The sequence below is a fragment of the Octodon degus genome, unplaced genomic scaffold (assembly GCF_000260255.1).
Source record: "Octodon degus isolate 3935 unplaced genomic scaffold, OctDeg1.0 scaffold00003, whole genome shotgun sequence".
Lineage (NCBI taxonomy): Eukaryota > Metazoa > Chordata > Mammalia > Rodentia > Octodontidae > Octodon > Octodon degus.
In genome coordinates this window covers 12,649,519-12,663,496 of record NW_004524579.1, presented here as the reverse complement: position 1 = coordinate 12,663,496, position 13,978 = coordinate 12,649,519, and the positions used below count along the sequence as shown (strand labels likewise).

General features: G+C 43.2%; 1 protein-coding gene across 1 annotated transcript in view; it reads right to left on the bottom strand.

Annotated features, from left to right (window-relative positions):
* Fhod3 (formin homology 2 domain containing 3) overlaps nucleotides 1–13,978 on the bottom strand; it is a 514,361-nt gene that overhangs the window by 82,984 nt on the left and 417,399 nt on the right. The window contains exons 16-17 of the mRNA XM_023714409.1: nucleotides 13,445–13,495; nucleotides 7,004–7,212 (exon numbers count right to left, since the gene is read on the bottom strand). Of these exons, the coding sequence (XP_023570177.1) occupies nucleotides 7,004–7,212; nucleotides 13,445–13,495 (260 nt within the window). The remainder of the gene's footprint in view (nucleotides 1–7,003; nucleotides 7,213–13,444; nucleotides 13,496–13,978) is intronic.

Below are 13,978 nucleotides of genomic sequence, written 5' to 3'. Positions count from 1 at the left end.
AAAAAAAAAAAAAAAAGAGAGAGAGAGAGATAACTGTCTTGGTAGACTAATGTGTGAGAGAAGCCCTCTAAGCTAACTATGCTCAAGTTGCAAAGGAACTAGAGGAGGCTTTGAGAAGGGAAGATGCTTTGGCCAGATGAACAGGAGTCCAGCAGGCACCCAAGAGGGCACTGCATGTTCAGAGGCCAACCAAAGAGGAACATGGCCCTTTACAGGCACTAACTGGTTTATTTTGAAGAGTAACACATGAGGTTGTTGTGCTGGTATAGGACTAGTAGCAGAAGAAAAATAAAGGACTGATGTCTAAGTGCTGAATTTACATGGCATATTATAGACAGCCACAGAGGATGCCAATAACAAAGTATAGATGTGACTTTGTTGGTTTGCTGAAAAGAGCCTAGAAAAAGGGAGGCCTCTTAGAAGCAACTGAAATAATTCAGAGGGGAGATGGTTAAGGCTAGGACTAAGGCACTGGGGATGGAACAGGAGAGATCAGAGAGAAAAGAGCTCAACAATTCTTGGTAACTGGATGTAAGGTGAATATTGAAGGAGGAATAAAAATTCTATTTAGGCTTCCAGTTCCAGTGACTGAGCCAAATAGAAGTGGTCTCTCCAGATAACGAAAGGAACAGGTATGGAGGTGGTAGCTCATGCGTGAGAAGTGGGGAAGCTTTCCACCTGACTGTTGCTCAGGCTGGACCTGCAAAGCCTGAAGCTCTGGAGGATGTTCAGATGGAGATGACTGAGGAGGTAAGAGGCTTACCCTGGGCCCAAGAAGGTCAAGGCTAGAGACAGACCTGGAAGTTTCTGGCATATTGAAAGCAGCTAAAAGCAAAGATGGATAAGTGAGGACCTGGCTAGCAGGCATGAAAAGAGGAAAGTAGGGAGCAACACTGGAAACCTGGGGTGGCAGGGAGAGGAGACGAGTCAGAAGACTACAGCAAGACTATGAGAAAGATGGACAGAACGATTAGAAGTGTAGGTGACACAAAACACAAGGAACACATTTATTCTGCAGATTGTCTAGAGGGTATAGAGAGCTCAAAGGAGTTGGAGCCAAAAAGTCAACAGCAAGCTACTGAAACTTCCCAATGTATCTGGCACAAGCAGCTGTCTCTGAGAAATTCCAGCTTCAGAAGGCTCTACAGATGCTTGGGTGTCCAGCAACAGACACGGAACACTGCAGGGTCCCTGAACTCAGGTGTCCTCTTGAGAAAGCACAACGTTGGGGGCTGGAATGCCAGTGTGTGCTTACTGGCCAATGTAGTGCAGATATTGCATCATTTTATTAAAATGTATTCCAGAGCAGGTGGGGGAAGGGCAGAGATCCTGGCAGGAAAGGAGGAGACAGTGGAGCTATGACTAAGGTCCTGAGCTCAGACAAGGAGACAGGAGCCTGGCAGCTGCTGTCCTCTGCTACTTCCCAGATCTCAGTCATTGACTGGAAATGCAAAGTACTAGAGGATTTCCATTGTTCCATTGTGTGGAGCCTGCTTACTGTACCTGAAAGCACTGGCTCAAATATCTCACCTTGTTTGAAAGGCATTGATGTGTCTCCCAGCCAATAAACCAGGCTCTCTGGGGGCAGCTCCTGATAACTACCTATCTTTGTTCAATAACAAGCAAAATAATCAGTATTGAAAATTTGAATATTTCATGATAGATTTTAGAATACAAATTTGATAGTAAAAGTTGGTTTAAAAATCATTGTAACTAATGTTGGGGAACAATGGTCTGGGTCTCCCATGTTTCTGCAGTCTCGTGAGCACTCTTGGTTTTTCTCCTGGGTATCATTTCTAAGAATGATACCCAATGTGTATGTTGATGAATAGCCTTGAAATACAGAGATAATGTCATGCCAAAGAACAAAGAGTTGGTTGGTCTATTGCCCACTGTGATATCTTTCTCTCTTTGAGAGGAATGGGAGCCAGGCTTATTGCCCATTATAAACAACCTGAGTTTCTCTCCTCAGGTTCTTTACCCTGTGTGCAAAGGCTACATCAGGCCCTACCCACACTGCTACAGGAACCGGGAATTGTTGAAGAAATGGGACCTGTGCTGACTCTCTGCCGAGTCCTACTGTCAAAATTATACAGTTCTGGGGCCCGGGAGATGGTTCAGTGAAATAAGCACTTCCTTGGCAAGCGCAAGGGTCTGAGTTCAATCTCCAGTTCTGCCAAAAAAATTAATAATAATAATAATAATAATAATAATAATAATAATACAGTTCTTCGTTTCTGACCCTGGAGTCTCATGTCTCCTGCCAGCATCCAAGAAATTGCAACAGGCGAAATTTTTGGTTTACAAGTAAATTTTCAGAGCTTCATAGTTCTTGACATTTAGGAAATCCCATGTTGGTCTGAGAATGCTCTCCTTTATCAACCTTATTTATGTTGTTCTTTGTTTTGTCTAAAGGTTTATAGGTTTGTCTTAAGGCTTTGTGTTAGGGTTCATCTTCAGCCTTCTTCAAAAGGACTCAAGACTGTTCAAAATGTCAAAATGTGATATAAAATATACATTGAACACATGCATTGTATGTTGTAAGAAATTTATGCTTTTTTCATTTTTAGAGACTGAGAGATTGAAAATTCAGTGATCTGGGCATGATGGGTGGTACAACTTGTAAACCCAGCACTCTGGGAGGCTGAGGTAGGAGGATCACAAGTTCAAGCCCAGCCATAGCAATTTAGGTGAGACTCTGTCTCAAAATTAAGAGGAAAAAGAAAAACAAAAAACAAAAAACAAGGGCAAGGATGTAACTTGGTGTGAAGGTCCTGGGTTCAGTCCTAGCCACACACACCACACGTGTATACACACATGCAAAAGAATCCAGTGATCTGCAAATCCCAGGGCCTTGGAAAGGCTCTCAACAAGGACCCACAACAGGTATAGAGGGCAAATCCTTGGTGTTGAGACAGCTCCTGAAGGACACTGTCTAACTGGCTAGACACATCTAGTAGCAGTAATTGGCTGAGCTACAAAGAGGCAAGGCAGTCCTGAGTCACAGAACCCCAAGGAATCAAGTGTCCTGCCAGTTCATGCAATGCTGGAGGGGAGGTGTCCAAAAGCGTTACGCTAGCAAACCAGCATGCATGAGGCTGATGACAGATAATATTCCACTGCCACTGTGCCAGGAGGAAACAGGATAGCAGATGTTTCTGACTTGTGCCATGTGATTACGTAACCTGCAGAGTGTCTATACCTGAGGGAGACTCTAACATGCCACACAACAAAGCGACACAGTTAGTTGGTGGATACCAACAATGGCAGCAGCAACGATGGTCAGTGGATGCTGCTGAGAACAGGCATTATTCATGTGAACAGAATGAACATTTCCTGATATTACTGTATGTCTACCAATTTATTTCCAGGTTTGAGTGTCAGGAAACTAAAGAAGTCATCATATTTGGCAGTATATTAAATGTCATGGAAGGAAATATTATTATACTGCTGTCAATTATTTTTTGTAAATGCTTCCAGGTAAATGCATGGCCAGATAAGCCACATCTTATTATCCTCAGAGCTAAACGAACATTTGGAAATACCTAGGAATCCAGTTACAAGTAGAAAACAAACTGCTGCTGAGCATAATTTTCTGACATAAAAAATTACTAAAGTGTGGCAAAAATTTTAAGGGTAACTGTAAGATACCATTTCTGGGTACAACATGGAGTGACCACGCAAACAACATAAGTCACTCCACCAGTATGTGCTGTCATGGTGGGCAGTGAGACAAGCCACTCAGGGAACCTTAATAGCATACTCCTCCCACTCGGAAAGGTCATTTCTCTCCACCAGCCCCCATAAGGGACTGGCACCAATGCGGGAGGGTGCAAGGTAGGATTGCAGTTCTCATTCTCCAGGGAAAGCAAGTCAACAACAAGACACACCACTATCATCAACACTTGGTCTTCAGGTGCTTAAGGAGGACAATTTATTATTTCCAGAGTCACCAGGAAGTCTCCTAAGATGATGATGATGACGACAACAATGACGAAGCTAGGCTATTAATCCATTAGCTAGATATTCTGACACAAACCTCCCATACTCAGGGAAAGTAAGGGAAGATTATAAGGCAATGAGTGAAGGGAGATGCCACTGTATATTTACCTGCTCTTTGGGTGGGTTGCTTGCCTTAGTACAGCACAGTGCAAGTGAGACCAATAGATGTCTTCTCCTCATTTGAGGCTGGTAGTTTTACACAGAGGAAAAATACTCAGACCATCACCACCAAGTCTAGGCAGCCTGGGACATACATCTGCTATGAACCACAAGAGAGCCAGGTGGAAAAATAATTCCAGCACACACTGACTGGATGCTGGGGCTTAGTGGCATCGCTGATACAAATGTCACACTGAATTTAACTGGGAAGGGTTTTGGCTGAAAGATCTCACTGGCTGGTACAAAATGCTATTGGCATTTAACCCTTAGCCCTTCTCTTAATAAAAATATATATATATTTCATGAGAGAAAAGAGGATATTTCTGTTTTATAGCTTCTGTTTTTAAATCTTCTCTAGGTAAAAGAACCCATAAAGTGATCTACAGTTTTGTGGCATATATAATTCAATAACAAAAACTAGTTTTTCCTTTTCCTTTTCCTTTCCTTACCAACACAATTCTGAAATGTAGGTAGCAGTTTTTGAAGATATTGAGGAAAAGACAGGCAAATAGTATGACACAAGTTTGTCCACCACCACAAAAGCTGTGGAACCATGACTTCATGACCGATGGCCGGAATGAGCCCCAACTCTGCATCCCATGCACAGCATTGTGCTAATGAGATTTCACACAAATCTTCCAGTTCATTTTGGCTTTAGAGAAACGTGGCTCACACTTCTTACCTAAACACACGGTGGCAAATAGATGGTAGCATATAAGCGGCTGGGACAGAGGACCATACAAATGTGCGTGATCTGTTCCAATGATCCCACAAGCATCAGGAGTTAAAAGACCAGTCAAGCCTGGCACACTTGCTCTACATAGTGCCAGGTGTTTGGTGCAAGACACACATCTGGATTTGTGATTATGCTTTTTATTCTTCCTCCAGATTTTGAAATATTACAAATGTTAGGGATCAGAAAAAAGTTACTTTGAACACTTGAAATTTGGACCTGATAAAAAGAGTTAACTATTAATGGGATGAGAGCAGGATATGCAAAGAAAAATAACAAAATAGGCTGAGGAAAAGTTTCTATCACCCCAACTTTGTATTTCAGACATAAGAACAAAAGTCTACAGTTGGAAGGAAGCCTTGTCAGTTGGGACCATTCTCTGTATAATTTCTTTTATAAACTTGTTATTTCTAATTTTATAATGAGCTAGCTATTAGGACAAGGAAGTTGAACTATGCCCTCAGTCCCCACTGATCTGGGTCAGAATTACTTGACACATGATGGACAGCTCTCTAGGGCCTGCAGAGCCACTGTCTAGCCCTGCCCCATCGTGAAAAGCACCATTACATGATGGTATTTTATTAATTTATAATTATGTAGTAAGTCAAGTCCTGTACACATTTCTGAAAGCATACTAAAATATGTATTTCCCCAAATGAATACATCAGATATATGTTCTTAAAGTTTAAAATACTCTTTTTTGTTAGACAGCATGGCCTCTGGCTCAACTTTGATTGGACAAAATACTTGAGGAACTGCCTTTTGCCACAAAGACTGAGCACTTTAAAAGCTTGAGCACAAACAATATTTACAGATCCTGACAGCTCCCTCTTAGTTTGAGCCAATAAGAATTTCACAGTTCAGACGCTTATTTAATAAATGGCTGGAGGTACAACTCCTAAAGTTAAACATCCCAAGATTAATTTCCGAACCACAACTTTGCAGGATGCAATTTTTCTTATTGCCCCCTGGAAATACCACCACATAGATACAGCAATGATGTAAGGCAGGGTCTGAAAATCACCAGGCTGTCACAAAACAGTTTGTCTGAGTCTCAATATTTTCAGACTGACATTACTCATGTAGGACTGAGCCATCTGCCTGGGACAGTCTGCCATGGCTCAGGGACCAGCGGTAACTAGACATGATGGAAGGCTACATTGGAGCCAGCCTGCTTCTGCAGAATGAGCCCCGGGGCTCCGAGAGCCAGCAAAAATTGGACAGACAATGTCATTCCATTACATCCAGTTCTGCTGAGGTCATGGAGTCCTGTCTTAAGTTAAACTTTATGCCATATTTAGTCAATCTCCCTAGAGTTAAAAGTTTAGCATCTCTCCTGTCTCTACTCAGCTAAGTCTCGTCAGGCTGTAAGCCCTTAACACTTGAAACCAAACAGTGCTAGCAGCAGTGTTAGTCAACATGCGTTTTGTGTGCATCTATGCCCAAGGCCAAGTTCTGTGCTAATGTGAAAGCAAATGAACCCACAGCGCACAGAGCAATCAGGGAGCTACGGCTGATGCCCAAGGCGACGTGAATGGTATCACTGCTTTTTTCCAAATAAAGCTAAGTCCACAAGACTTTCTCCGGGGAAAGTCTGCCTGTCTGCATAGAAGCGTGTGCATGTGTACACATGCACCACGTGCCAGAACTTTTTACTATTATTTTCCTCTTCAGCATTTAACTTTTATTTTTCACTAGGTCCATGTTTGCCTTTGCTTACTTTAATTTTATTGTCTATCACTTTAATGTAAACCAGACTAACAGATCCTAGGGTTAGAAATTCAGAAGGGATCACTTTTTGGCAGAGCTACATATCCAAATCATAAAGAAATCAGTTAATACCCCAGTATTTAGAATCAAATTTCAAAGTCAGTCTTACTTTTCATGTTCTTCCTTTTTAGTGGTCATACACTGACAACTTTTATAAATCATTTTGTTTTGCCCTGAAGATATCTACATTAGTTAAAAAACAGTACAGGTTGCAGCCATCCTAGACACTTACCTCTCCTGGCTGTCTCTGTGTTAATCTGCTGTTGGGTTCATTACCACTGCCCAGAAGCCTGTTGGACATTAACGCATCAGCCTTCCCTTGCCTTCCCCTGCACTCACCTTGGGAATGCTGAGGTGTTCCGGAGGAGGACACTGCGAAAGTGATCTGTGCGTCTGCAGATGGAGGGCTCTGGCTCCCAGGGACAGGCGAGGCAGGGGCTGCTGGCGAGGTCAAGTCCAAGCAGAGGTCAGCTCTGCCCTGGCTCGCACTCTGGCTTCTCAGCTCCTTCCCGTGTGCCTCAGCTGCCAACTGCTCCAAGTATTTGTATCTGAAAGTTAAATTCCAAAGGGTTTCCGTAAAAAGAAAGAGGAGCCTGTGGCTGATGCTTGTTTATGGATGAAACACCTGCAGAGTGAGCTGATTTCCTGAAGCACAGAGCACAGTGCAGGGCTGACGGGAGGGTCAGTCTGCCAAAAACACCCAGCGAAGCCAAGATGCTAATGATTAAAAATTCTGCATCATTCACAGCCCAACAAATTGGGAGATATGGCAACGTCACACAGTCCCAGATCCTGGATGGCCGCTGCAGAATTTGACTTTGCTCTTTTACAATACATTTGTACAAATAAGCAGAACAGCAATAATGACCATCAAAAAGTCATCAGGGAGACAGCTGAGAACCAAACCCTCTCAGAGCTCACAGCTGCAAAATGAGAGGATACCTCTGTGTGACAGAGATAAACAATGGCCCCCCAAATACCAGAAGGGTCTGCTCGGGGAAGGCTGCTTGGAATTTCTGAACCTGCTTCAATGCTAACAGCAACACAACTGGAATTCACTTTGTTCTGTCAGCATGGACCATGGAAACTTTTTTATATTCTAAAATATTTCTGAGCAGGACTCAGACATCCAATAGCTTGGACCTGACGTCACGTATAGTTTATTCATCAAAGTCAGTTTAAAAGAACAAAGATACATCTGTTTTGCATTTCAGGCAGGCAGAACCCACTAACTGTTTATTAAGACCAGCTACCAATCATATTCCTCATAGTGCGCTTTACAGATCAGACCAAAATAACTTTGAAATATGCGCCCCTTCCAGATGTCTGCTAATTTTACCCACCATTATTGGCGCAGAAATGAATGTAAAAATTCAGCTGAAGCAGGCCACTGACTATCCTACCCACCACAAAACTTCCACATAGCTTATCCAAGACCCATCCAGCTTCACGGCTTTCATCCCTCGTGACCAGCAACCCCCAGCCACTAGGGACCCTTCTGTCACTGGATGTGATGCTCTCATTGAGGATGAGGAAGGCATGCAATAGATTTAAAATGCTGTAAACAATGCATGTGGTTCATCCCATTTTAAGGACGTGTGGCTCCCTCCAGCTGCCCTTGTCACTGGTCTCACGGCCAGCGCACAGGCAGACTGCCTTTCGGGCCATGCTTATGTGTGCTGCTCCTTCTGGGAAGCCTTGACCGCCACAGCTGCAAGCGATCTGGGCGCTGCCTCTGAATTCATGTCGGATATGTAGCCCATTCGACTCAGCTGGCATTCTAACATTTACTGCCTGGCATATCCAGTCATCGCTTCATATGTTTTTGTCTGTTTTCAACAAGTAGATAATACAATGTTTGAGACGAGGAAGTCTGCCATCTTTGTTCTTTCCCTCGGTGCCTCGCATTCATGAGCTCCTGGGAAGCAGGCAAAGCATGCGGGAAGACACCTGCAAGGAAGTCCTCAAAATGAAGCCACCTGCAGCCCAGGAAGCTGCTTGCAAAGGCATCCTCCTTCCCAGTTGTGGGCAGTGAGTCCGTGTCCCTGGTGAATCTCAGGTAAAAGTCTTGGGATGGGTTATACATACTAAGGCCCAGGGTGCCTTGGGGCAGCTGCCTCCCAGCTACAGGAGGAAGCTACAGCAAGAAAGACTCACATTGTTACATCATCTCTCCAAAAGGAAGAGGTAATAAAAGGAAAGGAATGGGTTTCTGAGCTCAGGACAGACCAGCAAGGAAAAGCTCCCGGCTAGGGAAATAGTAGGAATTGAGGGAGAAAAGGATGTGTAAGGCAAGAGGCAGTGCCCCAGGAATGCTGCTAGCCCAGCAGCCCTTGTGAGCACACCGAGTCCACACCCACAACAGGAGGTAAAAGCAGACAGGGAATAAAATATGGAAAGGGCATCTAGACAGGTCCAGAACAGCAGAATCCCAAAGCAGGAAACAAGAATCCAGGAAGGATGGTAATGAGTCCATACACAACAGTCAAGAAGACAACCCCTTTGATCTTCATTTTAGCTGTGCCAGCTCTGGTCCTGGCTTTCTGCACCCCTCTCTGCGAGTAGCCAGACTGGCAGACAGGGGTTGACAGTCAAAGGGCTCACCCCACTTTCTCAGGGACTCCAGAGGTTGCTCATTCAGAGCCTGTGTAGATCCAACAAAAGAATATTCCTATGCACCCCTCCCACTCACAGATGTCATTGCCAAGTATCTGTGACACTAGGCAAGAGCCAAAGAAAGGTATAACTACAATTATTCTAAGGGTTGAAAATGTTTATATGGTAGATAAAAATCACAAGGGCTACGATTAGTGTAGAGTACTTTTATAAGATAAGAACTCTGAAGACTAGTTGTACAAACATGTGAGCGTACATCATACTACTAGCTATATCATCACAATTTTTAAGTTTTTAAATGGCAGAAGTAGATAGGGATGGAGGTTAAGGCCATTAAATTTTATGGAGGAGCAGCAGCAGCATTTATCTATAATGGCCCAAAGGTGAGGGTAGGGGGCTGGTACCCATGGACATAGCCCCAGAACCTGGCAGTGAGAAAGTTACAGGGTGGCAGCCCTCCTGGCTAGCTGATCCTCTGGGAGTCCTCTGGAAGCAAGCTGGACCCGTATCGCAACCATTCCTTAGACAGTGACTCTAAGAGCCACAACATTTAGGGACTCAATTGTACCTGACCTGGAAAGCTGACCCGTCCACGCAGTGCCTGGCAGGTAGGTGTTCCTGATGTCTTGCAAAGCCAAACCAATGAAGAGCCCACGCTGGGGCCCCAGAGCAAAGGATAAGGCTTTCAATTCAGAGGCTCACCCCCAAGCACAGACCTTTTACCTTTTCTGTCTACATCAAAAGTCTCATTTCTACCACCCCTGCTTTATCCTTTATTCATTCATCTTTTTCATTTTTTTACTGAACATTTGTACAGTGCCTGCCATCTGGTAAGAACTGTAATGAGCACTACAGATTTAATAATAAAGAAGAAAAAAAATGCCACCCTCCTGAGGAGCACAATTCAGTGGCAAAGAGGTAAGTAAACCACTCCTCTGGGAATGAACCCCAGCTCCTGCGAAGCCTGTAACTGCACGCAGGATGTCTTCACAGAGCCTTCTAGAAAGCCTATTTGATTTGAGACTACCCAAAACATGCTTGCCAACGCTACCTCCCCTCCAAGAGTCTCCCTTACATAAAACCTAAGCTGGGTCCCTCTACCTCCTGTTCTCGGTCCTTCCATGCAATGAGGAGAATCCTTTCTCACTACGCTGGGGAGCAAGTCTGGCCTGACTCCCAGCATCCTGGCCCAATCCCAGATCCTCCCTTACACCTGGGACCTAGCTTCCTAAGGCAAGAATTTCTTCTCTATCCTGTTGCTCACACTCCTCAGACTGACAAGTCCAAACTGAAACAATTCACCAATGACCCCACCCCAACCTAAGCATAGATTTAGTCCTTCTTATGCTTAAAAATATTATTCATGGGGGCCAGGGAGATAGCTCAGTAGAATAAGCACTTGCCTGGTAAGTGCAAGGGGGAGGGTGGGGAATATATATATATATATATATATATATATATATTTCATCAATGTCCCTTAAATTGATCATTATTATTTAAAGACTATCTTCTAATACTTAAAATTAAAAGTAGTATCTCAGCAGAAATTGATTCCTAGTTTGCGTCACTGTCAATAAGAGTTTTCTTGAAATTACAAAATGAGATCACATGAAATAAAATATAACTGGATAACCGCAGTGTCTCATCACAGCAAAGTGACATTCTTCTTCTTATACTGATATAACACAAACCTCAGAAACCATCTTCACTGACCCAGGACACCTCTTCTGAATATTTTCATTAAGAATAAGAGACACAAAGCTCAGAGAACATGCCTGGCTCCACCTTGAAAAGTTACAGATGGAGTCCTTGCCTTCTGTCTCTGTACGTCTCTCTCCTCTAATCTCTACTAGCTGGCCCACCTCTTTCCAGATTCTATTATACTTGAAAATCTGATCATTTCCTGGCTTACCAGCCCCTAGTTTCCCAAACAGGAATGAAAATATATCTTTCTCACTCCTATCTTTGCCAAGTAATTCAAGAAATAAACTAACCCCTCTCAGAGAAGGTAGCTGGTTTAAAACCAAAGGAAAACGCTTAACTGAATTGTGCCAAGCCTCCATGTCAACAGAAAGGTAAGCTAGCCAGGTGTGATGACACACATCTACAGTCCCAGAACTCTGGGAGGCTGAGGCAAGAGGATTACAAGGTTGAGCCCAACTTAGGCCACTTAATGATACTGCAAGACCCTGTCTTAAAAAAGAAAAAGGCTGGGAGGGCCAGCCAGATAGCTCAGTGGACTAAAGTGCCTACTTAGGTAGAGCACAGTGGCTGGGGTTCAATCCCTGACCTCACCCCTGGGACACGCTGAGAGGACAGTTGAGACTAGACGTGGTGGCTTGGGAGGCTGAAAACAGGAGAATCACTACGATTCCAGTCTACATAGTGAGACACTGTAGACCCTGTTCTAAATATATTAAAAAAAAAAAAAAAAGGAAAGAAAGAAAGCAAGAACAGAAAAGAAAAGAAAATGACTAGGGAAGCAGCTCAGTGCACTGGCTTTTGGTTCAGGCCCCAGTCTCTCCCTCCCACCCTCTTGAGATGAGTTGGGTAGTGGATCCCACACCTGCCAAGGCCCAGGTTGATGGGCAGCCAAGGGCCGAGGACAGAAAGCAGAATGAAAAGGGGAGGAGAGCTCATTATACACATCTGCAGGCACAGCGAAGGCCTGTCTGGAGGAAAACAGCAGTAAATAATAGAAAAGGCGAGCCTTTAGCGATTTGGGAAAATTTTGCAGTTGGCCTGAGCCAGTCTAGACCTTGACAAAGCACCTTGACATCTCCCCAGGAGCTGCCAAGCTTTACCTATGTGGACATAACCTGGCGGTCAAGCTGTCAGAGCTCAAAAAGTACAGAATCAGGAGGAAGAACTAAAAAAAAAAAAAAAAAAAATTAAATTCCTTAAACCTGGGCAGAAAGTCAACAGTATTTTGAGTAAGAGAATTATGTTATGCCCCCAATGTCAAGACAGGCACTAGTCACAAAAAAACAGAAGTTTCTTGTTTCTTTACCAGCATCTTTCACTCTGAATTTCTGGCCACAACTGGCCATTAGGATGACAATAATCAAATAGAATGTTGGAAATAAAACAATGCTTTAGTCTTATTTATGAGGCTGACTAAAGCATCTAATTTTTTAATTGAGCACAGACAGTCTCCACTCTTCCCTGTCTCAGACCTTCTTGATCTACTTAGCCGAAGGTGCCTAAAAAAATTAGCACAATTCCACGTCTTATTGGCACTGCCCAGAAATTTGTCAGGTTCGCAGCTGGCTCCAGTACACAAAGGTATAAAATAAACGTTTCCATAGTGCCATGCTGTAACGCCACCTGGTGGTAGAGTGCACAACTGCAGGCTTCATCGTGCAGGGCATTGAAACTTGTCTTTTCCTGCTTTATTTCCAAAACCAGTTTCATCTGTTTACCTACATTCAGCAGACAGTGAATATATTAACTTTTTACTGCTGTCAAAATCATGTTGCTGTTGAAGTTAGAGAGCTGTTTGTAGCGTGGATAGCATAAATAAGGTGGTGCGTTCTTTTGCTTATTTATGTATTCTGCACATTATTCCTAAGTACCTACAATGCCTCAAGCATGTGCTAAAATATTTGCTGGGGAAATGCTGACCAAGCACAGCATGGAAGCACATAGCAAGGACTCCTAAGTCAGGCTCTGCAGTGATAGCACAAGGAATTTCAGATACAGCCATGCGCTGCACAACGATACTTTAGTCACTAGTGGATCACACACTCAGTCCTGTAGGAGTCTAGCGGCTCTTTTGTCCATCTAAATGTCCTTTATAATGCTTAAACAATAACACCACCACCTGCCACTGCAACATACAGAACATATATCTCAGAACACACATCTGTTGTCAAGTGGCACATGACTTCCTATACCATTTGTCAACGTGTTAGCATTAATGTGCTTATTTGGAGAGGGATTTTGTAGCCACAGATATACATTTTATCATGACGACATTAAATGATAAGTTCAAAACTTTCCTCAAAAACTTAGGTCATGAGAATGCTTTTCCAAATGCCAGTTATGCAATGTCTAAGGTGCCTTAGGTCAAGTTATTTTAAGAAGTTGTCTCCTCCGCATGCTTGGTTAACAGCTCAAAGTCACATGCCATTAGGTCACAGGGAAAAGAAGGGATGTACAAACCTTTCTTCTCTGGCTTGTCTTTGTTCTTCTCTTTTGTCTAAATATTCTCGGCTAATGGAAACATGCAAAAAATAGAGTTAGAAGCTCATAAAACTACCAAGAACTTATTAAGAGAATATCACAAAAGCCTACTACTACCTCAGCAATGAAAAAATGTAGCTGACTTTTTTAATTTAAAGACTGTTCTTTTAAGTACTAGGTATAATGGATTTTTAATAAAATCACAAGGATGCTGAAGACAATGTTGGAGTCACTCAGTAACACTACATTATTCTGTGTAAAGATTGGAAGTATCTGAGGGAAAAAGAAAGAAGAATTTTTTTTAAAAAAAAACACATAAATCAAACATGAAAATTAGAAGCTGGCAGTAGTAAAGATGATTAATAGTCGATCAAGCTCTACTAGTTCCATAACATCTCTCTGAAGAATCACACCTAAGCAAGCCCCAGTGCCACAGCCACGCTGTGTTATCCTCCACAACATTCCTCCTGAGGGTGTTTTTCACATCCGTTACCTGTTGGCTTCTGTTCCAGG